The sequence below is a fragment of the Carcharodon carcharias genome, chromosome 14 (assembly GCF_017639515.1).
Source record: "Carcharodon carcharias isolate sCarCar2 chromosome 14, sCarCar2.pri, whole genome shotgun sequence".
NCBI lineage: Eukaryota > Metazoa > Chordata > Chondrichthyes > Lamniformes > Lamnidae > Carcharodon > Carcharodon carcharias.
In genome coordinates this window covers 46,343,315-46,370,317 of record NC_054480.1, presented here as the reverse complement: position 1 = coordinate 46,370,317, position 27,003 = coordinate 46,343,315, and the positions used below count along the sequence as shown (strand labels likewise).

The 27,003-nt window shown below is 39.4% G+C and overlaps 1 protein-coding gene across 1 annotated transcript in view; it reads left to right on the top strand.

Moving 5' to 3' along the window:
- Positions 1-2,444: 2,444 nt before the first annotated feature.
- The window catches only part of LOC121287484 (cadherin-4-like), a 729,269-nt gene continuing 704,710 nt past the window's right edge, over positions 2,445-27,003 (top strand). The window contains exons 1-2 of the mRNA XM_041205414.1: positions 2,445-2,626; positions 2,884-2,998. Coding sequence (XP_041061348.1) covers positions 2,486-2,626; positions 2,884-2,998 — 256 coding nt within the window. The 5' untranslated portion in view covers positions 2,445-2,485. The remainder of the gene's footprint in view (positions 2,627-2,883; positions 2,999-27,003) is intronic.

The window sequence follows — 27,003 nt, the reverse complement described above, 5'->3', positions numbered from 1 at the left end:
CCACACAAAGTCCCTATGACTTGACAATACCTTTGCGCAGTTCTATCAGATTACGTGCCAAGGCTCATCAAATTCTAGGCACTCATCCTTGTTTTCAAACCTCAAATACTTCAAAAACTTATGTTATCATTTAAGCCTAAACCCCCTGCTCCTCTGATACAAAACCAGAAGATGCTGGAAATGCTAAGCAGTTCAGGCAGTATCTGCGGAGAGAAAAACAGAGTTAATGTTTCAGGCCAATGACCTTCAATTAAAAATGAAGTAGAGATTTAACAGTTTTTAAACAGGCATGGAAAGAGGAAAGGGGTAGTGGAGGGGGAAAGGTGATATGGAAAGAAAAAATGGGAATGAATGTTACAAGGGAGAGGATAGGTTTGATTAAATGACAAAAAGGATGATGGTTAAGATATAAAGGGGTAGTAGTGGGGCAAGTAAAAACAGTGTAACCACAGGTTAACCAGAATTTTTAGACTGTGGAATAAATGGGGAGATTTAGCGACAATATTTATTTATTTTTGTCTCTGTTCCCCTTACTCTGGATTGATGCTTGTTCACTGTCTCCATTACACCAGTATCAGAGTGTAAACTTTCAGCCACTGTAGCACTGCCCTCTGGAATTCACTTGCAAAATCACAATGCATTTCTACCTCCTTTTCTTCAACTACTTCCCAATAGCTTTCATGTTCTTCTTGGCATCTATCTCGTCCCATTGGAAGATGCTCTAAGGTATTTTGCATGAGGATTGCTGCGTAACTATTGTTAAAATATAATACTTTACTTCTGATGTCCAAGTTTGATTCTGATGCTGGGATGAAAATCTCTTTTGGAAGCCTGATGACCTATAAGAGTTTTATATAGCCAGGATTTTATGGCCCCTCCCGCCCAGTGGTATATTACGGTCCTGCCGAACTGAATGGAGATTTAAATGGCTCACCACATCAGCCGGGGGGGAGAGACGCTGCAGCGGGGCTGTAAAATCCTGGCCAATGTCATGATGCTTAGAGGGAGGCAATGACGTTGTGGTATTGTTGCTGGACTAGTAACCAAGAGACCCAGTGTATTGCTGTGGGGGCCTGGGTTCTTTGGTGGAATTTGAATTTTAAAAAAATCTAAAATTAGAAGTCTAATGATGACCATGAAACCATTGTTGATTGTTGTAAACCATGTGATTGTTGAACCCATCTGGTTCACTAATGTCCTTTAGGGAAGGAAATCTGTCATCCAAACTTGGTCTGGCCTACATATAACTCCAGACCCACAGCAGTCCAGTTGACTCTTAAATGCCCTCTGAACAAGGGCAATTAAGGATGGGCAATAAATGCTGGCCTAGCCAGTGATGTCCACATCCCCATTAATGAATAATTTTAAAAAGTTGGGCAGCTTTGACACAGTTGCAAGTGGGTATAAATGCAATACACAAACTGATCACAGTTTGCCAAAAAAATTGACATTCATTTTTCAGCCATTCTCGGAGAAGTAATGAAAATAGATGGCATGGGAACTGGAAAAAATTACGTTAGTTCATGAGAGGCATTCTAACAAGCAGAGCAGTGGGAACTTTACTCTGCACCTAAAGCCCATACCATAACCAACAAAAGAGCAATTGAAGATCTTGTGTTCCCAATACAGACTGGATAAAGTAAAAAAAAATGCATATGATGACAGCCTAGAGTAAACCAGAATGTAGTGGTTCTAGAATGATGAGGGAGAATGCATTTAGTAGCATGCTCTGCATTCTGCATCACTTACATATTCAAATCAGTTGTGTTGTTTTGATATTGGGACTTCCTTGGATTTCAACTATGTCTCTACAAGATTCCAAAATATTAGGGAATCCTGTGGAGGAAATTTGTGGATCAGTATTGGATGTGGCATGTTACTGCAGATAACTTACTATTTTGTTTTGATTTACGTTTTCCTTTTAAAAAGAAACATGTGAAGTTGTGCCCCCTCTCCAATTCATTTTGCAAAGAACTAAGTGGACGTAATGAGATGAGCTAAAGTGGTCTTGGAGCTCACGCATGGAGAAACCTTGGGTTCAGAAATCAGTCCTGTTTCCTTGGCCTGTCCTGGTTACTAAATGTGCACACACATCGCATATAGAAGCTAATGGTAGAACTGAGACAATTTTTAAAAAAAATACAAAATGTGGTGTAAATTTATGAGAGGCTGTTGACATGTTTTGAACGCTTCACGCATTCTCCGGAACGCAGTGCTTCCAAAAAAAAGAGGGGCCCTGAAGTGTTGTCAGTGCCTGGTACCTGTATTGTCATGTAAATCCTTCAGGGGGCTGAGCTTTGCCTTGTGCTGTGGGTCAGCCCCCTATGGGAGGGGTTAGTGACGTGCTGACGGTCGGGAGGAGGTGGTGGTGGAGCGCCGCGCACCTGCAGCGTGAAATTGACAGAGATACAGACACAAGAGAAGAGCCCAGTGCAGAGAGAGAGAGAGAGAGGCAGCTGAGAGAGCCGCTCCACTCTCTTACTGCATGAAGAGCCGCTCAAGAGGGGGTTTATTTTCATTTCAACTTTGCCCGACTTTTTTTTTTGGTGGGGGGGGGTTTGCAGTTAGCAGGATGCTAACCTCCGCTGCCATCCTTCCGATCGCTCTGCTTATTTGCTCAGATCGGGTGAGGGAATAATTCTTGTTAATTGCTGGTGATAAATGTATTTGCTTGTACGGTGCTTGCGAGCCGCAGTTATCGTTAAAGCACGGCTTGATCTCCTGTCTTTATTTTTTGATTGTATGTGTTGGCTTTTTTTGCTGTTTCCCGAATGCATTAAATTCCGCTCTGTCGCCTTTCCTTTTATTTTTAAACTGCCCTGGTCCGAGTAGTTTTAACCAGCAATAAGTTTGAATGGGGAATTTTCTGCTTGATCATCTCAGGCAACGGCGGCGGATGCTGAGGGGAGAATACCCTCGTGCAGGACTGGATTTTCTGAAGATGTATATGCAGTGTTTATTTCCAGGAGTATTTTTGAAGGCCAGAGTTTCCTTAAAGGTAAGAGCAGTAAGATGTTTAAATGCGATCCTCTATCTAAAGGCAGGCAGACTGCGCCCAGCACAGGATACAACCTCTCACCGTTACTTTGGAAGGGAGGCTTGAAGGATCCGTAGTGGAAGTGGCAAATAGCCAGATCAGTGAAAGCGTGTACCACCCACAACCCACCACCCCCCACCCCGTGCGACTCGTTAGCTTTAATAAAACTTTCATTGCCTACTTTCGTGGCAAAATGATAAGGCTTTTTTTTATTGAACCGATGAGAATTGCTGGAAACAAAATGCATCCCCAACCCCCCGCCGCCCCAGGGTCTGAGGCTGGCTCGGGGTCTGCGGAAGCTGCTTCTTCTGCCTTGTGTGACCGCCCGTTATTCCTCCATACTATGTATCGATGTATATATAGCTCCGGTATATTTCACATGTTTCTCTTTTTTTCCTGAATTGTGCTTTAACTGTGTTTGAAAGCTGTCTAACTAAATTGCATTGAGGAATTCATTGTTTAAAGAAACGGTGTAAATTTCATTTCACTCCCCGTCTGTTTCTTGACGTATATGTAGCATCAGAGTTTGTACCCTGCAAACTTTGTATCTGTCAAGTATTTGTGCATTGATGCGTGAGATATATGTCTGTTTTAAAGCAATTTTCGCACGAAGGAAAAACAGATTTGTTGAGAGCTGGATTCGTACCATTGGCTACGTGTAAACCAATCTGCGGTTTCATTGATTCCAACTCCCTTACCAGGATTTGTCCCGTTCTATTTTATGGCGATTTAAATAGAGGCGAGTAGGACCAGCGTAAAATGGATTCAGTGGGTTTCTGAATAAGGGTGACAAATTATGCTGTTTATGTCCACATCTTAATGGTGCAATACTTTGATAAATCTGCTATATGTTGTGGACTTTATTTTAAGTTAGCCGAGTGGAGCCAGAATCTTTGGGAAAGGACCAGCAAGGGTAAACAATAGAGAATTTTATTATGATTGGTGTCCAGGCATTGGGAGTGAAGAGGAGATGGGAAGCTATCATTCTTGCTCGCTCCCCATTGTGGTTTTAATAGTTCCTGGGGACGGATTTTGTTCCTGAGGTGGTTTATTGTCATCATTATTGTTGCCTTTTAATCAACAAAATCATGGGTCCAATCTGAATCTCTTGACATTATAGGACTAACTATCTTGTAGATATGACACATTACCAGCCACAACAAATGTGGGTAATTGAAGGAATACTGTCCTGATTAACCTGGGTGTATTTCTTTATGTTTGTTTAATGAGTGTAGATTTCTGAGCTGAAATGTGTTCCATCAATGTGACAAGGTGACATGCAGGGGCTTTTTTTTTGCCAAATGGGGAAAATGTATGCAAAAACCATTTAAAAGTTCAGAACACTGAAATGACATTATGGTCAGCTTTAAAAGTAATAATCCACAATGTGGGCATACAAAGAGTTCCCTACTAATGAAAAGCTAAGTTCTTCATGGGCTGGAAGCCAAGATGGTTTAGTGGAAGGTACAATTTTTGTGCAATGTGAATTACTGATGGTTCATAATATTTGTAGAGTGTATTATCATTGGAAACAATGATATAACATCATAGTGATAAACTAACCAATTATTTCTGAAGTCAGTTTCACTGCTGGGATTATTTGGCCTATCACAGTGTTCCATATAATGGGAAATATCAGTGTTTTACTTTCAAAAGTGACTGAAGTGAACATTTAATTGGAAAGTCTGATTTCTAAGAAGCCGATGAACCTGTATATCAAAGTGATAAGCTTATATGCTAAAACTTGTACAATTTGGAATAAACCATAGCTGTGTGACTTGAATAATGGCACCAGGTGCTTCTAAAGCTCCAGCATTGCAATAAATGAATGAGTTGTATTTGTCCAGATTGAATAAATGAAGTTTATTTGGTCTGATGATTTGAAAACATTTGCAAGGATTCACATTAAGCCTAAGTTATGCAGAACAACAGAAACACACTGCAGAACACCAGAAACACACTTCATACCCAAGTGGAACTTCCTAAGAAACACTGAAATCTAGAATTTTTAATTGCATACAAAAATTGAAATGCAAAGTTAGCCATTGTATGCTGATCCATGCTGGTTAGGGCATATCACCATTTATAACTTGTCAGTTGGTACAATGCAATATCTTCAATTCCATACCCATTCTCTTCAAATAAAAGGGGCCAATTTTGTGTTGTGTCTATAGTCTTTGCTGCATTCTGTTATTATCATGCTTTGAATGAGTAGTATTCCTCACACATATATAAATTATGTTTAACCATGAGATTTTTGACTGGTCCAGGGTTAGTCCATTTTGCAAGTATACATTCACAGACTATAATGCTGAAATGCATACTAATATTATGGTAATAAAACCATTCTCATGTCATGAGCAGCAGTAATATGACAATACTCTTGCAGAACTAAAATCCCTTCAATATAATTCTCATGAAAAATGACATGAACAAATTTCTGCTTACCCTTCTGTTCCTATGTCTTTGCATTCTCTGAGCTATCCTATGCATTTTTAAAATGTCAGTCTGTCTGATTGAATATAACCTATCCATGTTACTTTTTTTTTCTAACCTTTCAATTCCTAAATATATTTTACAGTTTTTTTTAAATTTTTATTCATCAATCAAGCTCTTAACATCCATTTTCGAGGTAGGAACAAGTTACTCTCATTGGCTGGAAACCAATTTTAAAACCAGGCTTCGAAGTTTAATATTTGGTTCCATCGTAGGTGCAATCAAGTTAATTTTTCAGCATTTCTTTATTGATTACTGTGCTGTTGGTGGCACATACATAGCACTCCTGATGACACACCATCCCTAAATATCCGTGACCTGACTTTCCAGGTCTCAAGTAAATATCAAAGGCCAAGAGAAAGGAAGTAGAGACCAGTGGTACACTGATAAGATTGGGATTTAAAACAAAAAAAAATATGTGGATGTCAGGAAATTTTAAGTGTGCTCCTGTCTCCGCATCAACAGAATAGGTGTATAACCATTGCTGATTCTAAGCTAGACAGATCCTAGTTGAATATATTTAGGTAGTTTAATTAAAAAATGGTATAATGATTGAAGATGGGCTGTGCATGTGAATGCATGTATCTGTGGCATTAGTTATACACCCAGACCAGACAATTTAAACATCAATTCTTATTTGTGACTTAAATCATTACAGTTATTTTAATTCAAAATCTAAATCATAGTGTGAAATATTGTCACTATTGTATGTAAATAAAGTTATCATTTAACCGTATTATTCCTTGTGGAATATAGAAATACAATTGTTTTGCCATTGAACTCTGCTTTGGGCAACAAATTCCAACTGATCCGATGTGCAGCCAAGCTTTTTACTTATGAATACATTAAAGGACCTTAAATTAGCCTGACTAAAACTGCAATTTGAAAGCACATTCCACACAAGAATAAACGTCTGAGGGTAGAGTTTCTGCTTGCATCTTGCTAGCTTTCCACATAGATTACAATGCAATTGCTAAAACCAACGTAAACATTCAAATGTATGGCCCCTCCAAGCCTGTTCCATCATTCAATAAGGTCATGGTTGATCTGATTGTGGTCTCAATTCCACATTCCTCTGATAAACTTTGACTCCCTTGATCAGACAAGTTAACATGTAAGTGAGCTACATCCCAAAATATTTGTGTTCATGTTTATGGCAAACATTTCTGCTGGTTCAAGATCTAATTTATCCTGATTAAGTCCTGCTCTGAGATTGGCCACGAATCCCGGGTCGAGCTTGCAAGATTCTGTTTGTTCAGGAAGGCTCTTCAAGTTGTGCATTTTCTAGGTGCATAGGTATTAGTAGATGCACTGAAAAGGTTTTCTCATACATAATTCTTAAATTACTACAAAACTGACCATGGTACACCAATTAACTATTAAATGATTCGGTAGAGTACTTTATGTCATTTTCGATTATGTTAAACATGATTGCTCACAGGACTCAATTGCCACACTTAAAATGCTGATTTTTGGTGAATAAACCCATTTAATAAAAACTTTAATAAAAAAGAAATGACTACATTCTATTACATCTGATTATGCTGTTTCATGGAAGATCTTACTTTTGTGATTATGCAAATGAATTTTAACAGAAACTTGAATTATTACCTATACAGCTCAATTTCCAAAGCATTTTGGGCACAATTTCCTAATGGCACCCAAAGCAGAAACTCTACCCCCTGTTGTAGACTAATAAAAAAGGGAGATGGGGAGAAGATTTGATCAATACTGTAAGTTTTCACTGTATGGTTGAGTTATTTTCTCTGTTTGCTCTTGTTAAAAGCATCTACTGCTATTCAAAGGATTTTCTGTTTACTCTGTAACATATTGTCCCCTTAATCCACATCTTCTTTACCATCAGCGGAGCTGTTCACAAGGTTCCAGCTGATTTCCAGGAATATATCTGATTTTCCAAGGCTAGTAAAAGGATTAATGCAGCACAATTTTGATGAGTCCAACTAGTCAGTGTAATATCTTCCCCTTCAAATCACTCTGAAAAGACTCTGCTGGTGTGTATAATAGAACCACTGTGGTGCGTGTTTTTGTTTAAGTAAATCCACTAATTCAGTTTTTTTAAACCAAACTTGTGTTTGAATGCTATCTGTTTTGCAATGTGTATTCTGTTGGATTGGAAAACTAAATTCTGTGAAATATGATTTGAAATGTTGCTGATTGCAGATATTTGTGATGATCAATGACAGCATATCTCCAGACAGTAGCTCTCATTGCTGTGTAGAGGCTGGAGTTTTGCATTTAATGAAAAGCAAGTCTGTACAAAGTTGGGGTTTAAATGTTCATCTCTCAGATTTATAGAAAATTCCCTGTTCAGCCCCTAACAATCTGTGCTTAATACTTTCATATATGGAAGGCTTATAACTCTTTTGAGGGCTGAAGTTTCTTTTTTTACTAATGCATTCTATCACATATTTATTCCAGTAATGTACTCAAATATATTAGCTACAGAAAGAAATATCAGAAATAGAGATTGATATGGGAAGTGAAGGGAAAATGAAAAATATTATTGCACAGATATTTTTATTTATATTTCAGAAACAATGGCGGTGATCTTAACTCACTTCTCCGAGTGTAAATAAATTAATAGCAGCGATAAAACTGAGGTGGTGGATTTTTGCCCCATTCCTTTTCCATTGCCATTTATCCTGGGGCCGTTTACTGGGCTGCTAATATGCCTGTCTGAATCAGATGCGGACATCTTTATGCAGTTCAGGGTGTCAGCATGTACGTAAGATCCCAATGCAATTTTAATGGCCTGTTGGTCAGACTATGCATTTAGATATTCTGCTCAGTGAAACCAAGTGCAGCAGAAGAGAACCAGAAAGATAAAAGTGTGAAACTTCTTATTGTGAGGCAAGAGGAGCATGTACATTCTTCCAGGTTCTATGAGAATGATGAGGGCCACTGCCACCACTGGGCTGTCTGCTGCCCTCCTTGGGCCAGCCTGCCCACAGGCCAGGGCAGCCTCTGGCCTGCCCAAAATTGTAATGAGCTGGCAGTGGTGAGTAACAGCGGGATGTCGACAGCTTTGGGTTCTCAACCAGCTGGCCACCTGATCTACCAGTGTCTTTCAACTGCAGTTCAACTGTTTCACTTGCATTTAGTAATACAAAATTCAGTAATTCTTCAAATGTTTCTGAGAAGTTTTGTATTTTTTTTACCACAAACATTAAGTACTTGTTTGGAAAAGGACATGCTTGTAAAAAAAAACATTTTTGTATATAAATTATGAAAATCAAATAATATTTTAGAAATGACACCTCTGCAGTGCCTTAGAAGAGGCCCAGGATTTGATGAACATGGTATTTCCAAATTTGTCTAGGATTGTCAATTAAAAGGAGTGTTGCAAATAGGAATACCAAAATGTTATGTATGCTGTCTTCAAAGGGAAGAGTGTACTGTTTTTTGATGGAAGACTTCAGATTTGAACTAGTACTGTTTTTATGTGTTGCCATAGTTTCTGTTGGTATATGCAACCTCATGTTTCTCCATATCATTCAAGATGTACACAAATTTCTGCTCATAAATTTCCCCATATTCAGTTCAAATTTTTGAGTGGGCTATTGCAATATTGCAAAAGGTGCCTGGAGGCTAGATACTGTGATTGCAGTTTGTTGTCTCTCTTCACCCTCTATACCTTTAACTATGGTCTTCAAAATGGTCAACTATTTCTTCATTTATTGCTTATCCTCTGTACTTCCTTCTCATGATTCTGTTCCTATATGTCCCAACTTACCTTTTACAGTGGTTTGTTCTTCTGTGCCCATCTGGTCCTTTCCATTGTAGCCCAAAGCTTTGTGTTCAGCACACTCCTATTCGTCATCTACATGATGCTATCAGTGATAATACCTTAATGAATTCACTTCTGAATGTATGCCGCTGGTGCCCAATCTTCCCCTCTGCAGTACCAGTCTCAGCTCATGACTGTTCCTGTACTGTTCTAATGGATAGGTCTATCAATTTGATGAAGACAACAACGGCTTCTCTTTCTACAGCTCGTTTAACGTAATAACATGCCCCAAGGTGCTTTGCAGGAACATTTTAAAGCAAAGTTTGACAATTATCCACAGAGGGAGATATTTGGGCAGATGGATAAATGCTTGCTCAAACCGGTAGGTTTTAAGAACCATCTTGAAGCAAGAAAGAGAGTTGGAGAGGCTTGGGGAGGAAATTTCAGAGCTTAGGGGCTAGGCTGCTGAAAGCATGACCGCTGAGAGAACAAATTAAAATTGAAGACACTCAAGAGGCCAGAATTAGATGAATTAGATGACAGGACTGAAGGTGCCCTATTTGACCCCTGCCATAAATTTTGGACTATAGACATTCGAGCTGTATAAACTCTAACTCATCCAGAATGTTACTGGCTGCACCCTGCCTTATATCAAATCCTACTAACTTATTAGTCAAATGATGCAAAGCATGCATGCTTATGTACACATCCCTCTATGGCATTACTTTACACAACTTCTACCATCTACACCTTTAATTACAACATTCACACCTCCTTCTCAATTATGTCCTTGCCTTCTCCCCTACCCTCCTGGCTATGTCTTCAACCAACATGGTCTCCACAGTGGAATTCTCTTTCTAAATAACTTCACTTTATTGCATCACTCTCCACTTTCAAAAGCCTCCTTAAAGCATATTTTTCAACATTGCCTTTGATCACTGCCCTAAACATCTTCTTACAATTTCTGCGCACTTCCCAATTCCGCACCCTATCCCTCTCCCTCCTCATTCTGAAATGCTTTGGGACATTTTTACCACACTTAAAGAATTCTAAAAGTGCAAGCTCTAGTCCTTCAATTCTAAAATTGATATTCATCCAATCCTATCTTCTATAGTTTTTTTTAACTACTGCATTAATAACCATTGCCTGCTTTTATAAGTAACTTTGATCCAAGAATAATAAAAAGATTCCCACACTGAGAAATGGGAAAGCTTGATTTTACAGCTAAATGTTCGGTTAACCATTCAGAAAATATTAAAACAAGATCACAATATAAGACTGTGTATTTTTGGCTTATTGGTAAGATAATATTGATAACAATTGTTACATTTCTGAAAGTTCAAATGAAATTAGTTGCAACATTTCAGCCCTAGCTTCGATTAGATAGCAGTCCATGACACAGAACTGTCACACTTGTTATTAATTAACTCAGAAACCTTATTTGAGGAGTTGAAAGGAGTTCTTACTGGGAACTGGAGGGTTGTTTTTTTTTGCAGTGGAGAAACATTGTCAAAGTGAGCAAAGCTTGTATGTGAAAATGTGCTGTGCCTGACCTGAGAGCACTTCAGGGAAATGAGTAAGTCAAAAAAAAAAATTTTCATTCAAAAACTTTCTTTCACTTTATACTGCAGAATATCAAACTTGTAGAAATGAAAGTAATATAACTGAGACATATGAATACGACTAGTCCATCCAGCCTATCCCTGATAGCTATAATGCCTTGTACATCACAGTATATATACCCATTCACCTATACTGTTCACTGCGGTGTTGGGTTCAAAACCGAAGGAAATTAATTTTAAAAAATAAGGTCTGGAGAGAGGAAAAAAATGTTGCATTTATAAAGCACTTTATCACAATTTGGGAATGTATTAAAGCAGTTCGTATTTTTGAGTTAGCTTTTTAAAGTGTTATCACTTTAAAGTAGGCAAATTTAACACTGTGATGTCCCATAAACAATAACTAAGATTATTTTTTAAATCTGATTTTGATTGTACTGGTTGAGGAAAGAATGTTGTCCAACACACTGTTCATCAAATAGTCCCATAGATCTTTTACATTCATCTGAACAGGTAGATAGATGAACACTCTGATTATGTAGTGCTCCATCAATAGTGAACCAGACTGTGAGCCTAGATTATGTGCACAAGGACTAGAGCAGGGCTTGAACCAGTAACCTCTGATTCAGAAGTGAAAATGTGACTACTGACCCAAGTTGGCAGGTAGGATGGAAAGTATTCATTTCAAAATAAGGGGATGTTGTGGCATTCATTCCGAGGGAAACCCGCTGAAGCAGGAATAATAATGGCTTCAAGATTCCAGCATTTCTGGAGTAAAGGGATATGAGGTGAAGGTTGGCAGGTGGGTGATTTATCAAAAAATGATAGGTTTGTTGGGCCTAAATTTTTTTCAATTCATATCAACTTACCTGAAGGTGTGGAGTGAATACATATCTACGGCTTATTACCATCAACACTGATGATATTCTGCTAAAAGGAAAATTGTTGAATTTGACATTACAAAAAGAAAGTGTTAATACATTTGTCAAGATTAGTTAGGAAAAGTTGATGAAGAATGTCGGGGGAGCTCTGTTTTTACAATTTAATTTCTTAATTCATTACTCTAGGTTGGCATTTTTTGTGGGTTCAGACTGAGACTGGTTTTATTTTGGTTCAGTGACAATTCGAATGACTCATTTTTCTATTTAGTGATGAGGCAAAAGTCAATCAAAACTTTGTCATTTGCTGCAGAAATGGGGTGGATGATGCATCTGGCTATGCTGGCCACATAAATTAATTTAATAAACTATTAATTCTCAGAACTGGGACCCATTAGTTCTGGAGTAAAATGAAAAGCAACTTGTTTAACTTGATGGTGAGTGTGAAGTATTTTTATGATTCAAGGTAACATTAGTTTAAAGTATTAGTCCATGTTACAAGCATTAAAGATCTGTGTTAAATGATACACGTTTATTCCTATCACTGAACTAAGCAGAACTTAGAATGAATACAGTACATTCACTTGTGGAAGAACCATGTGGTTGTAACTCATTGGATTATTCTTATCTTCTATGCTGTTTCAACAATTATAAAGTTCAACGATAGCATGAATGGAACGACTGTTTACCATTTGTTACAGTTCATTTTATGTTGCCTTTCCAGTGGGAATGTACTGATACTAGTAAAAAAAAATTAAACAGTTACAGGAGGGAAATCAAATTTCGTTATTTTATTGGACGATTCCTGGCGAAATCTAAGTCCTCATTCTGTGCGCTATTGGACCACTTAACACTTAAGAATTAACTATGCAGGACTAATGTTTAATTTACCCCCAAAAAATCTTTTTTTTTGCGCTATGTTAAAGATACGTGAGCACATATTGCGTTCCGCAGAGACTGATATTCGTGAGCGGTCCCACTTTATTCACAGATACCCAGGTGACCCTGTTTTTTCCAGAGTTAATGACTTTGCCAAATGAACTGATTTGAAAACTGATGGAGAATTTTATCTCCCCCTGCCCGAACGCTATTCTGAAGAGGTTCAATGTAACTGTCCAGCCCGAAGTCACTCCTTTCCAGTCGCGGGACCATTTTCTCTTGGCTGATTGTCAAGTCGCCACAGAGAGGTGGGGGCCGAACACACATACGAAAATACACAAGCATGCGCTTGGCACCGCAACGCTATATTAGTTTAAGACTTGGGGTAGGGTCGACATGTCCCAGTGGAAAACCTGACCGGTAGCAGCAGGGGCCACGATTAATTGAAATTTTTAAGCTTTGGGAAGATTCCGGGGCTTGGAGTAAGAGGGCAAAAGATTGATGGCTGAGAGCAGCTTATACATTCAACCAGAAGTGGTCCGTGGGGATATTGGTAGAGGGTGGGAAGTTGATTGACTTTATTTTTCCCCTGGCTTTCAAAATCATTCCAATTGGATTTCTCTTCCCATCCATCAAAACATGTTGACTCAAAGCAAACTATGTAATTTATCAATGACTTACAAATGGTAGAAAGTTCCAAGGTGCTTGCAGCCTTCTCAAACAAAACTTGACACTGAGCCACATAACGTGATATTACAGCAGATGGCCAAAAACTGCATCAAATAGGTAGGTTTTCTTAAGTGTTTAAAGGTGGAGAGGGAGGAATTCCAGAGCTTATGGCTTAGGCAGCTGAAGGCACAACTGCCATTAGTGGAACAATTAAAATCCAGAATGCACAAAAGGCCGGAATTGGAGAAGTGAAGAGATCTCGGAGGGTTGTAGGAAGTGAGAATGATTGACTAATTGTAATTAATCACGTTTATTTCATGGCTTTGCTGTCTGTGCCATGGTCGGTCCCCAGGCCCCCTGTTTTCCTTCTAGAATTCCTGGTTTTCCCTTTGCCTCTCACAACTTGTCTGGGCTGCAGGTGAACCTCCCCCTCTGTTGCAATTAAGTAGCCTGTTTTACCGCCTCAGACTAGTCAAAAGCTCATCCTCTCAAGGCTAGCTAGGGTTCAATCTCCCATCTTGTATTCGGATGGGGGAGGGCAGTAGATGAAATTCAAACTTTTACCCTAAATTTTAAAAATATATATGTATATGAGGTAAAAGATCTCCAGCCAAAGTTTTACATTGTTTGTGAGCAATTGCAGCTTATTGAGTGAGCAATTGAGTGTAATTGCAGCTTAATTTAATACTTAGCTAAACCTTGTTTTCCTGTATGCATTTCCAGATAAAAACTGAGCACTGGGAAAACTCACTAGGCCTGGCAGCTTCTGTGGAGAGAGAAACAGAGTTAACGTTTCAAGGCGGTATGACTCTTCTTCAGAGCTGGAACTACATTTGCTGATAGTCTGGATAATGTCAGTGGTCAGTTTAGAAGAGTTACCTTGGTCCCACCCTGCTAGATTTAATCAAACATTTCTCTGAACTATTTTTGTTACTGAAACTAAATCTGTTTTGTAATGATTTTATATATATATATACATACACAAAGGTTTATTTCTACAAAAATGTACCCTAGGTTACCTGCTTTGTTGCAATCAATTGAAGTCTCCATGATGGTATCCTTCCCCATGCATTTAAAACTAGGTTGAAAAGATCTAGCCAGTGGTATTGTAGACAGCTGTCAATAAACTGATTTCTAAAGATAGGTTTGTAAAGGAAAAAAGACCTCTGGAAATAAATTCTGAAATTCAGAAGAGATTACATGGTAAGGCATTGATCCTACTTAATTTTGGATTGTTAATAGTTTGAATTGTCAAGGATATTATGTTGGAGATTGGGATCTCCAAAGTAATGGGATTCAGACAAATCATGCTGCTATCAAAGCCATTCACTGACGATAGCGTCTATTGGTCTATCTTTTTCAGTATCTAACAAGTAGCTCCAAGCCTAAGCTGTGTGAACCAACAAAGTAAGTATATCTGATGGGTTTCCAATGATGTGCTTTGTCTTATGTGAGCAGATTGGATACTTGTACAAGCTTGTGATCACTTGGAACTATGGCAAGAAGATGTTATAATGGCCTTCGTTCTACTGCAGTATTGAGAATGGACTTGTGGCATTGCTAAGGTTAAAAGGTGACAATGTTGTTACTTGAGGGAAATATTAAGTGAGGTTTAATAACCAACTGCCTTGTCGGGCTGCATTGAAACAAAATCTACTGGTTTACAGCAAGGGCACCAAATGTTTTTGAATTTCATCGTTTATGTAATTGTATTAAAGTGCAGCTGTTTAGCTGTGTGTTCTACTTTAGTAAACTAAAAGACACGAGTAGTGAAAATGCTTATTGTGCAATTGCTTATGGTAGCAACTGTTTTGGGTACATTTATGTCTGTTCCCCTCATCTCTATCCTTGGTAACACATTTATTGGGCTAGTAATGTTTCCATTTCACAATGCAGATATCCAGTTTTTTGCCCATCATATGGTCAACCCATGCAGTATACTTTCTCTTTCAAAGATTTAGGGATTTTTAGGTGATGAGAAGCTTACTTTCGCAATTCAAGAGATCTCAATTCCCTTAGGAACCATATTCCGAAACTGGTACGCTTTTGGCTTCCAATAATTAGAGTGGGTATTTGAATAATCTTGTGAATATTAACTTAAGGGCATTTACTTTTATTTTACATTTTTTTCAATTGCCTTCAAGAAAAAGGGAATGAAAATTTAAAGGACATCTATAACATGTGAAATTCTATACCAGTTTTATCTGTCTACCAATGGAAAATATAGTGGAGTAGGTAACCTATTGTTTATAGCTGTTGTTGGCCAGTCTGATCCAAGTACACATAAATGGGGTCAATTTAACCTCTCCTACCCATCAAGAAATTTAGTGCAATGCAGATTTTTATGGACACTCAACTTAATCCCCAATTAAAGTCACTGCAGAGTAAAATTGGATGAGCTGTAGCAAAGTAGAAGACATATTAAAGATCTGCTTGTTTATTCTCTCAATCCTCTGGATTTCCTGGCCAGCAGGCTAGGTTAAAATTGACCCCATAATGACTAAATGGACAATTTTAGGTTTTTAACTCAAAAATGTCATCCATATTGGATCTGTGTAAGTGAGAGGGCTCATGTTCCTATTATCTCTGTTCCAAATAACTGGTGTGCAAAAGGACTACAGAAAGGTGACCTCTGCCAAGCTTATGGAAAAAGCGTAGTTAATTATATTGTTTTATATTGTCTATGTATAGAAGTAGAAGATGCACATCCCCTTGTTTCGAATGTGATTTAAAATTGCAAGTGGGCTAGAAATGTTCTGTAACTTTTCATTGAATAACCTACTTGTAGTTCTGGATCCATATGGATCCATTTTCTGGAGTTGTCCCTTTTATTCTAGCAGCTAGCATAACTGAACACCTGTAGCTTTTCACATTTATGCAAATGTGTATAGGAACATTTTATTTTGTCAGGCAGCATTGATGTTGAGGGAAGATCTTAATTTTTTTCTAAGCTGAATTAATCAGAATCGTTCTAGTTTCAACTGATTTTTGTTTTTGCCGTGAATTCGCAATAGTATAAATTAACAACTTATGAATATATGTTTGTGGTATTTTAAGGTAGTACTTGAGATTTTAGCTGAAATTAAATTAATGTAATTTAAGAGAGAATTTCCTTGTAAGATGTTGAAGGTGTATTCAAGATTTGCTTATTTATCCTCCACATTTTTAGTTCCTGTTATTTTGTAGCACTATACTTTTACGAATGTAATATAATGTTTACTTACTTCATGTTGTGAACTGTAAGCCAAAGCTTTGCTAATTGTTTCAATGTTCTTGCTTACTGTTCATTTATTGTTGTTTATAGCTGTTAATGCTTTATGTAGGTTTTTAAAGGGTTTTTTTAAATGGCAACTAAAATGTGTTAAATCCTTTCTCAATCTCGTTCTATGTATATCTGTTCATCTTTGTCAGTTTTTATTTTTAAAAAACATTGACATATATAAAAATGAGGTAGCTTATCACTTGTTAGTACAGTCAGTTTCTGGGCGAATGATTCTAGGACAGTGTTTCACCCTGACATTCATGCATTGTGAACATTGCTGTGACAGACAACTGGAAGACTGATACTTGCTTGCAGTCTTATCGAGTGATGATGTGAATTACACGCTGAGGTATACAAAAATCACTGGCTACATGAAACATTTCTAGACTTATCAGAATAAAAGCATTCAATACTTTTCTTTCAGAAGAAGCAGTCTTGCCCTTCAAATTTCCCATTTATGAGGCACTGTAGCTTTCTATCTATCTTTGAAAATTGTTGTCCTGTCACCCACACAGAATCCTACATGGTATTGGATTTGACAGCCGTATTGTCTGAAAGACATCTGCCATTGTCCTGGGCTGTTTTGCTGTCATTTTTGGGAGAAATAAGTGAAACTTCATGTCTAACGTTCTGTGAATGAAACTGATGTATATTTAAAAGCAATGCTAGATCAATTTAACCAAAGTTAATGTTGTAATATATCAGCCACGGGAAGTTGCTTTCAGAATTCATGACCATCCTGTAATTGTGAGAGAAGCGTAAGAATAATATCAACACATTCAATATATGCAAATAATTATAAGCACCGCCTTTTCAGTTGGCCTATCTGCATTGAACAATGGGTAAACATGATGGAGTCTAGGCCTGTAAGCTCTAGGGCTTTCCTTGTATATTTGGATTATCAAACAGGACAATAGACAGTCATGTTTACAAAGGCCCAGGATAGTACTTATTTGTCTGTGTGCTTAGAGATAGCTTAATATACTGAAGATCAAATATGGTTTGGAAAGAAAAGATTTAGAATAATTTGCGCATGTAATTCCTTCAAAATTCGTTGGAGGAGGAGGTAGGGAGACATTGATCTAAATCCTTCCGTAAAATCATGATCATTTGTTTCTATACTGAAACAACTTCATAAGCACTGTATCAGTTGTACTGGCTTTTGAGTTTTGACTTATTCTTGTCAAGTGCTATACCATGCACTGTTGCTGCAGTTTTGCAACAACTGCAGATTTGCAACCAGTCAGTGCTGTAGATTTTAATATGTGCTCTGTATCTCTAATGGAGTTGTGTGTACTTGTACTGATTTGTCTTTTCTACTCTTGTCAGATGCTTCTTTTCACTTTAGGCTTATTTCTCTTCCTAAACCTTTGTTCCTCTCCATTTAGTTACTGTGATTTTAAATAACCGTTCTAATATTTTTTCTTGGCAATTATAATGTGTTCTGAGTTTAAAAAGAAATCCATTCTTGCAGACATGCCAAGTGTCCGTGTTCGATATTGACCAGTCTTTATATCAGCATTCGCTCACAATAATCTGGTTAGGCCAGGTCGTTCTCAAGGGAACTGCTGCTAGCTAAGTCTTGGTGAAAGGTGATTCTCGCCATTGTATATTACACACAGGAATTCTCCGAAGAATGGTGAGTTGCATCTTACAGAATTAAGCAGCCAAAATCACTTTGCTGCAGCACTCTGGTAGGGATGCCACCAAAGCGATAGGAAGGCGGTGAAATAGATGTAGTAACTGCCAGCAGGATGAAGCAGCAGCCGGAAGCGGTGCTTAAACATTGGTGAAGAGGGAGAAAAGGTAGGAGCAGTTTGTGGGGTGTGCAGGCAAGGGATGAGTGCTGGCATGAACTGAGGGGAAGGGGAGATGAGTGCCAGTCATGAGCTGATGGATAGAAAAAGAATGTCAACATGAGCTGAAGAATGGAAGAGAAGCAGTGCTATTTTGGATGAAGGCTGTTGGAATTTGTTTTGAGAATCTTTATTTGTTTGGCCTAATTAGGATATTGCTAATCTGTCATTTTTCTAGACAATTCTATGTCCCTTGTGTTTTTACTTTTCTCATATTTATAAAATAGTAACTTTGCATTCTATTCAAAAAAAAAGTTACTCATGTAGCCCAAAATGATAAATAAGACCAAAATCAGATGGACCAGATAGGTAAAACTGTATTTACATTTTTACTTAAAGTAATTTATTCTCATTAATTTCTAGTTTTTTCAATGCACTGGAGTATGATGTAGACTTGAAGTTCTTAAATCAATCGGTTATGTTTTCAAGCGGACTACTGGTTATTGGCTTATACTATCAGAGAGGCGGCTGCTAGCATTATGCCTTGTCAGCTTGAGGTGGTTGTATGAGGGGGCACCACTCTTATACATTATTGCTACCAAAGTAAGACTGCCTTCACCAGTGCACCCTGACATAAATGGAGCAAATTGACTGTTTACGTATTGGTATATTTGGCTATTTCACTACTGTGTTTAGAAAGAGAGAAAGTAAATGATTGTAACACAATGTCAAAGTTAAATATCAATTAATGATTTATTAACAGCCATCTACAGCTCCAGCAGGGAAGCTCTAATGGTGACAACCCTCTAAATGAAAACGTTTTACCAGAAAGCTATCTTTAAGGTTAAAGCAGGACAAAAGTGGGATTTTCTGTCATAATGCGAGGTAGCCACATTGAAGTCCTTTCACCGATGCAGTGCTAAGCAAGGACCTAGAGGTTACATGTAATTTCCATATTGATTGGTTTAAATAAGTTGTTAATTTATGTTGGGGAGGGTGTTCTTGTGACCTGCCAGCATTGGGTCATGTGCTCAGACGTTGTTCATAATGAATAACTTGATTGGAAGAGACAATGGGGAAATAACATTTGCAGATGTAATGTATTTTGTTGAAAACACATTAACAGTGCTTTAATGAGGAAGGTGTACATGAAGAATGGGGAGAGGAAATTAGCTGCTGCAACTGTGCAACTTGACCCACCACCATATTTTTACCCCATCTGTTAGTGCATCTGTTTCAATTAGAGGGGAAATAAACAGTCAATGTTCTTTTTTCAACTAACTCTGGTCGATAATGTGGTATGTGCAGGTTGGCTTCAAGTGAAGTCTGACCCTAGGGCCATATTTCTAACTGGGAGAGCTCAATTAATTGTCCATTGTATTTAGGGGATTACTTCATTTAGGAAGTCAATGTTTTGCTGGGAGGTACTGCAATTTTTTTTAGTCTTTGCCATACATTTTAAGAAGAATCAATCTAATCATTGCTAGAAAATAGTAAAACTCTTTCTCTTGTCATGGTCCGTTTGATCCTTCACTGAAGTTGCTGAAAGCTAAACTAGCATCCTCAGTCACTTAGATTTAGTTAAATATTGAACCATGCCCAAGTTCACCAGTCTAATGTTATTAGGACTTATTTTTTAAAAGAATCCCTGACTGGTGATTCTAGTGATGTGAACAGAGGAAAGCCATTTATCTTAACATTAAAATACAATTTAAATTGGAGACTTGCATTATGGTTTTGAATTATTCTGCATTGTTTGCATTCCCATTTCCTCATCTTCCTCCTCCCTTGGTTTTATTTTTGTGTGCATCCATCAGAAATAATTAATCAGCTTTTTACAGTTGATTTTTACTCCTGCTTTGTTGTGATGGGGTAATTTCTTTCAATTGATGGCCAATGTCAGACACCTCAGGCAGCACTTCCAATGGATTTGTGCAGTAATTGGCCAGTTAATGTGACAGTATCGAAATATCATGAGCAAAATGTAGCTGCAGGGAAAGTGGTCGAAAGGCTTAACCTCTAATTAATGAGTCCTATTGTGATTAAGTTAGACGTTATATATTTTTTGCCCAGCGCGCCTGTATAGATTCGGATTTGGGCCACCATTACCTTTGTTTTCCAGATGGAGAGAACACCATGCTCTCATAACCATTTTAGGCTAGACAGGAGCAAAACTAAATTGTCTAAAATATAACAAATGATTGTTTCAGAAGTCCAGTCTTTTCTAACCTTTTACAGATCAGGATGAAGCAAATCTGATGAGCAAAAATTGAAATATTCATTTCCGAAGCTGGTATTTGCTAATATCAAAGTCATTCTCTCTAGTAAACAAAGAATTGCAGTTCATTTTTAAAATGGTTGCCCTACAATGTGGTCACTTCTTTCATCAGTTGAATGCACTGCTTGGGTAAAATTCAGAGCCTGCACAGATGTTAATATTTTTTTAAATTGTTGTATGGATGGCATTGCCACAGTTTTGATTCTTAAATGTTGGACGCCACAAAGTAGTAACGTGAACAGACCACCCACATAGAAGGATCTAGATGCATAGCTATTGCCTTTTCTGTTCCCAAATGAGAATATTTTAAACAGCTTTCATTTTCTTATTGTATCTTTCACTTAAAGCATCCTAAGGTGTTTTACAGGATGGCAGGATGGGCATGATGCAGAAGGGTACAGGAGAGCATGGGAGGAAGGTAGGGATCCACAATATACCTGTTATTAAATTTTCTGTATGAAGGTTATATTAAACTCAATGTAAGATTGTGGCAGACTCTCACTTCATAACACACTGTCAAGTTAAGTACCCTTGCAAATGGTAATGGCCCAGTGGAATTATGCACCACCATTTCAGAGCCCCTTCTTTGTCATGGGAAAAATAACCATGACACATCATTTAATGGCCTTGTTACAGACAGGAGTGTGGTTAATTTAAACAGCACTACTTTCTCATTTCACCACCCATCTGTAAACAGAAAGGTGTATTAATTTGTTTCCCTCTTTATGAGTGGTGGTGTATTTCCCAACCCCTCGGTTTTGGTGCGATCCAATTTTCTATTAATAACTCCATAGTAAACTTGAGATAGGGTGAACTTGATGGGTTAGTTAATTTTCACACACACAAAGTGTGAAAAGAGGGTTCACAACGTTCCCCTTGCATTCAGACAGTAAAGATATGGATGGAGAAAGGAAAGGCTTACAGTACAGAGACAACAAAGAAAAGAAATTTTGTTTCAACTGGGTTCCAGAGTCCAGAATCAAAGTCCAATGACATATTCTTTCATGGAGGTCAGTGAGCTGAAAACCGATGCTGGATAATTCATTTTTCTGGTTGACTTCACGTGGTGAGAGAGGCATGCAGAGATGAATCAGTCATGTAGGTGATGGTACAGAATTCCCAGCAGAAGCAGTGTAGGTGGGATTCAGGTATTCCACCTGGGCAAAGCTCCTTGTCTGTGAGACTGCTAGTTAGATGGTAAACAGCAGACTGGACTATGCAGTTCAGAAAGGCAATATTACTTATTCCACAAGACAGAGGCCCATGTCACATGAATCCCACCTCCTCACCAGGTCTTTGACAAAGGATGCATATTCATTATTTGGGTTCCAAAGATTGTTAAATGTCTCAGTCATTAAGAATTGAAAGGAAGGTTGCAGGGCTTCTGTCTTAGCAGATGATCCATCTCCTTTTGGCCAGCCTGGGTTAGTAAATGCAAATGGTCTTTGTATAGCTCACTTTGAAGTTGGGCTGTACAGTCCACAGGTGGTCATTACTGGTTCCTCAAAGACAACAAGATGAATGTTTTTCAGAAACTGCCAGGAAGGTTCTTTTGTGTGAGGGTGACAGATGTCAAATACATAGCTAGCAGGGGCAATGGCACTTCCTGATACTTTTTTTTTTGAGGTTTAAATCAGGGTTTGTGCATCCACAAGAACATTGTCCTGTCCTGGGAGGTGGAATAATTAGGTGACATGAGAAGATTCAAATCTTTGTGGGAAGTCTTGTTTGGATTGGAGTTCTGAATTTCCCTCTGTGATCCAGCATAAGCAAAGCCATTGGTTTCAGAACTCTGCCTGTCCAACTCCTGATTAAGTGTCCTCTAAAGGGTCTGGGTGTTGTACAGGGTGGTTAGCATGCAGGGGTTGAGTGATGGTCAAACTGCTCTGGGCTATCTGCACGAGAATGCTGCATCATCTTACTCTGTGAGTGCCAGGTCCTTTGATCATAGGGCTGAGCGACTCTGGTACAGCTTAGCTCCTCCCTGTCCATCTTGGGTTTAGCTGTTCAAATGCAGGGACTGTGGTTCGTCTGATTATCAGGAAGTTGGGGCATTTTAATTGTACTTGGCCTATTTCAGGGACTCCGGTTTAGTGTCGGACTCAGGCGCTAGCACCACTGGGGTGTTCCAGCTACTGTTACTAGGTGCTGTGGGTTGGCATGGCAACAGGCGAGCAATCTGTCCCTGGACTTGGGCCAGCCTTTCTGGGCCCGGATGATAGGAAGACTGCTTCTGTAAGGGGCCTTTCCTGCATCTATACCGGGCAGGGCTACAGTGCTGTAGCCTGGTGGGTTGTTATGGATCACTTTAAATGGAGCGAGCGGCCCTGTCAGGTTGCCTCGTGATTTTGCACTATGGCAGGTGGGTATGGGATACAATCTGGTTGAAAACTCTCTGCTGGTCAGTTGGATGCTAGGTTCCATGTCTTTTGGAAACTACTACTCTCTGGTGGATGGTCAGCTCTCGCTGTACTCCCGCTACCCCCCCCGTGACTTTTCAACTAAGTGTGTCATCACTCTCACTTTTCTAGGCCAATTTGGGAACGTTCCTGGTCCCCACTCAAATTTGCCATAAAGCTGCTGGCTAGAACAATCAATGGCTTCTTCACCAGTGCCTTTGGTTTGGTAGTGAGCACTCCCCTAAATTGTTCCTTGTTCTCTGGAACACCACTGTTACACTCCCTTGTGCCATTTCAACTGGGAGAGGCGTCTCGCTCCCTATCTGCTCGTTGGTTTGTTTGTCTCTATTTAAATTTGGAAAGAAGGTTTCTGCCGGCTATACTTCAGGCAATTGCTTAGCCTTGGTCATTCCTTGCCTTCCTTCAGGTTCTTTGACTATGTGGGGCATTTCCCTCACTATCTCTTTCCCTGCTCTGAGACCTCTCTGGCTTCTGTTTAATTCTGGGATACTCTATAAGTCTATTTTAAATTCTATTGGCCTTTTCTGGACTTCTTTTAACTTTACTGGCCTGGCTTTAGCCATGTTATATTCAAGTAGCTCCTGTTCAATGGTAATGGGTTTTATTTCACGCTTTTGGACTTCTAAACATTCCCCAGTCTTCTGCATTCCTGCAGACTACTACTGGCTGCCGTTGGCCTCTTTTCTCTCACTGGCTCACACTTTACTGCTAGCCAAATTGTTTCTGAGGAGGAAATCGATTCCTGCTACTGGTAGTTTAGGAGCAGTTCGTACTGTGACAGGGCCTGAGACAAGGTCACACTCTAGTGTGATTTGGAAGGGTGCAAACATAGATCTTCCTCACACTCCACTGATCGTGCTTTGGCTTTCAGGGAAGACTCGGTGGGTAGGTTTAGGTTCCCCTACAACATTGAGGACTGAACGGCTCCTGTGTCCTAGAGCAGTACAATGGACTTGCTCACATTTTGAGTTGGGTAGGGGGACACTGTTCCTGACAGAACAAAACTTCTGAAGCTCTCTGAGAGTTTGTCCAGCTCAGATGCACATTGTGTCATGCCCTCCAAAGGGTAAGTTTCTGTAGCAAGAGTCTCTGCCTGCTTTGCTGCACTACGCATTGGGACATCCTTCAGGGGCTACTCATATGGAGGCCTATTAGGCCTATAGGTTTTCCTTGCAATTTCCAGCACTCAGGCTTGGAATGGCCACTTTACTACAATGGGAACATACCAGCCTCTGGGTGTTCTCCTTTTGGGCTGCAAGAGGACTTCTCACACCTTCTTTTGTGTTTTCCTTTCTGGGTGGAGGTCCTCTCCTATCTGGACCACCCTGCTTATCTTTCCAATGGCCATGGGAATGGTTTGGAAAGGACCTGCCTGAGTTCCTAGGCCTATGGGTGAGATCATAGCTGCTCACTGTGACAGTTGCATCCCAGGCTGCGAGGATTCTCTGCTCCTCTGAGTGCATCCTCAGTCTGAAGGATCCTCTAACAATGTCAGCTTCCGCAATCCCTCATAGGCATGTGGGATCTTTAGGGACTTAGCCATTGATCAAACGCGATTTGCTTCAGCCGTTCTAACTCAAGGTAAGTTTGTGTGGGTTTCTTAGGAGCATTTGGAATTGCTGTTTACATACCCCTGGGACTAACTCATAGGCGCTTAAGATGGCAGCCTTGGACCTGAATTTTATGCCCCCTCTGCCACTCCCAGTGGGTTTTAAGTGGGAGTGAGTGTGAAATTACAGGGACAGGATTTCCTCTGGGTTCTCGCCCACCCTGACCTCGCAGAGATTTTACACTGGGGCGGGTAAGGCCTTAGACAGGAAGCCCTCCCTTTCCCCAAATGACGTCCTCAAGTGGCTAATTAATGACCACTTACGGGCCTTTTCCTACCTAGCCTCAATTTTTAGACCAGTGGGTGGACTGAAGCTCTGAGGGAAGCCTGAAAATAATCCAGTCACATCTGGGACAGGAAGTTGGGGGGAAAGGGGGGCACCTCCATCGGAAGCCCCTTCGGCAGGCTCTCTCTTTCTCATGAAATTTCCCTTCTCTAAGTCTTTCCCTATCCTTAAATTCCAGCTGCATTGTGAGCCTTTCCTGCTCAAATTTGGCTGGGGGAGGGGATTCAAAGTCAAGAGTTGAGCCCTTCATCTGCCTGTTTTGTCGGATATGTGAGATCTAAATGTTCTACCAGCAATTAATCAGTTCACTTCACTTTACCGGGTAGTTTTAACTGTTCCTCCCTAGCCACAGCTTTCAGTTGCTCTGTGATAACGGATGCCAATGTTTCACCGTTCAGATCTCCTTGTTTGACCCACATCTGAGAATCAAAATTTGTCATTTTCTTAGTGTTCAGGGAAAGGAATTTGCTGTGGTAAGCTACTTGTGTATTAAAAATCGTTCTAGCCACTAAGTTTTTCCTTTTGGTTTCCAATTGGCTCTTTTATATCAGATTTTGTTCATGTCTTACTTGGACTCTGGTGAAATTCAAATAGGTGATCCCGGATTTGAGCTCCCAATTTCTGTTATGGACTGGATGGGGTTTCATTTAAAAAGCAGTAATTTCTCCTCTCAGCACCGTCCATAAACAGAAAGTTGTTTTGATGTGATTCCCTCTTTATAAGCGACGGTGTATTTCCCTTGGTTTTGCCATGATCCAAATTTCTATTAATAACCGCACAGCAAACTCGAGACAGGGTGAACTCGAAGGGTTAGTTCATTTGAGCACACTCAAAATGTGAAAAGAAGGTTCACAATGTTCCCCTTGCATTCAGGTAGTAAAGAGAGGCATAGAGAAAAAGATTTACCGTACAGAGACCACAGAGAAAAGAAATATTGTTTCACGTGGGTTCCAGTGTCCAGAATCAAAGTCCAATGAGGTATTCCTTCACGTAAGTTGGTGAGGTCAAAGCTGATGCTGGATAATTCACTTTTCTGGTGGTGTTGACTTCACGTGTTGAGATAGGATGCAGAGATGAATCATTCTTGTAGGTGTTGGTACAGAATTTCCAACAGAAGCAATGTAGCTGTGGTCCAGGCATTCCACTGGGCAGAGCTCCTTGCCTGTGAGGCTGCTAATTAGGTGGTAAACAGCAGACTGAGCTATGCAGTTCAGCAAGGCAATATTACTTGTTCCACAAGCCAAAGGCCTATATCACATGACTCCCACCTCTTCAATAGGTCTTTGACATAGGATGTGTATTCATCATCTGGATTCCAAAGACTTAAATGTCTGAGCCGTTAGGAATTGAGAGGAAGGTTGTGGTGCCTTTGTCTTAGTAGATGATCCATCTCCCTTTGGCTAGCCTGGGTTAGTAAATGCAGCTGGCCTTTATATGGGGTTTCATTTAAAAAGCAGTAATTTCTCTTTGAAGTTGGACTGTACAGTCCACAGGCGGTCGTTAGTGACTGCTCGAAGATAACGAGCTGCAAATTTTCCTGAAACTGCCAGGTAGCTTCTTTTGTGTGGGGATGACAGACAGCCATAGGTTCTGCCATTTTAAAGGTCTTTGTTCAGTTTTAAAATTTTACAAATAGCAATGACCATATGTTTGTAAAAATATACAGTGTGAGCTCTTAGTCCTTCACAGCCTGGTTTGTTGTGAATCACATTATTTCCACAGTAATATATTTCAGTCAGTTTAGCTTCTCTAATGTGGGCAATGTGCTTTTGGAAAATGGGACAAAGCACAGTGGCAGGCAGATATCTTTATTTGGCATTTGTATCCCTAGCGAACAACAAGAATGTGTTCCCAAATCTGTACAAGGATCTTCGTATATATGCGCAGACTCTTTCTTACGGAATTGCACTCCAGGCTTGCAGCCACACTTGCCTGCAGCACATCATTGGAAAATCACGGGCGGAGTGTTGCATGGTTTTACATGCATAACGGGCAGGAAATCATGTGAACGGCACTTGAATTTCCTGATGTGCACTCCAGGGAGCAAGATTGATCATGGAATTACAGTGTTGAAAACATTCCCCTT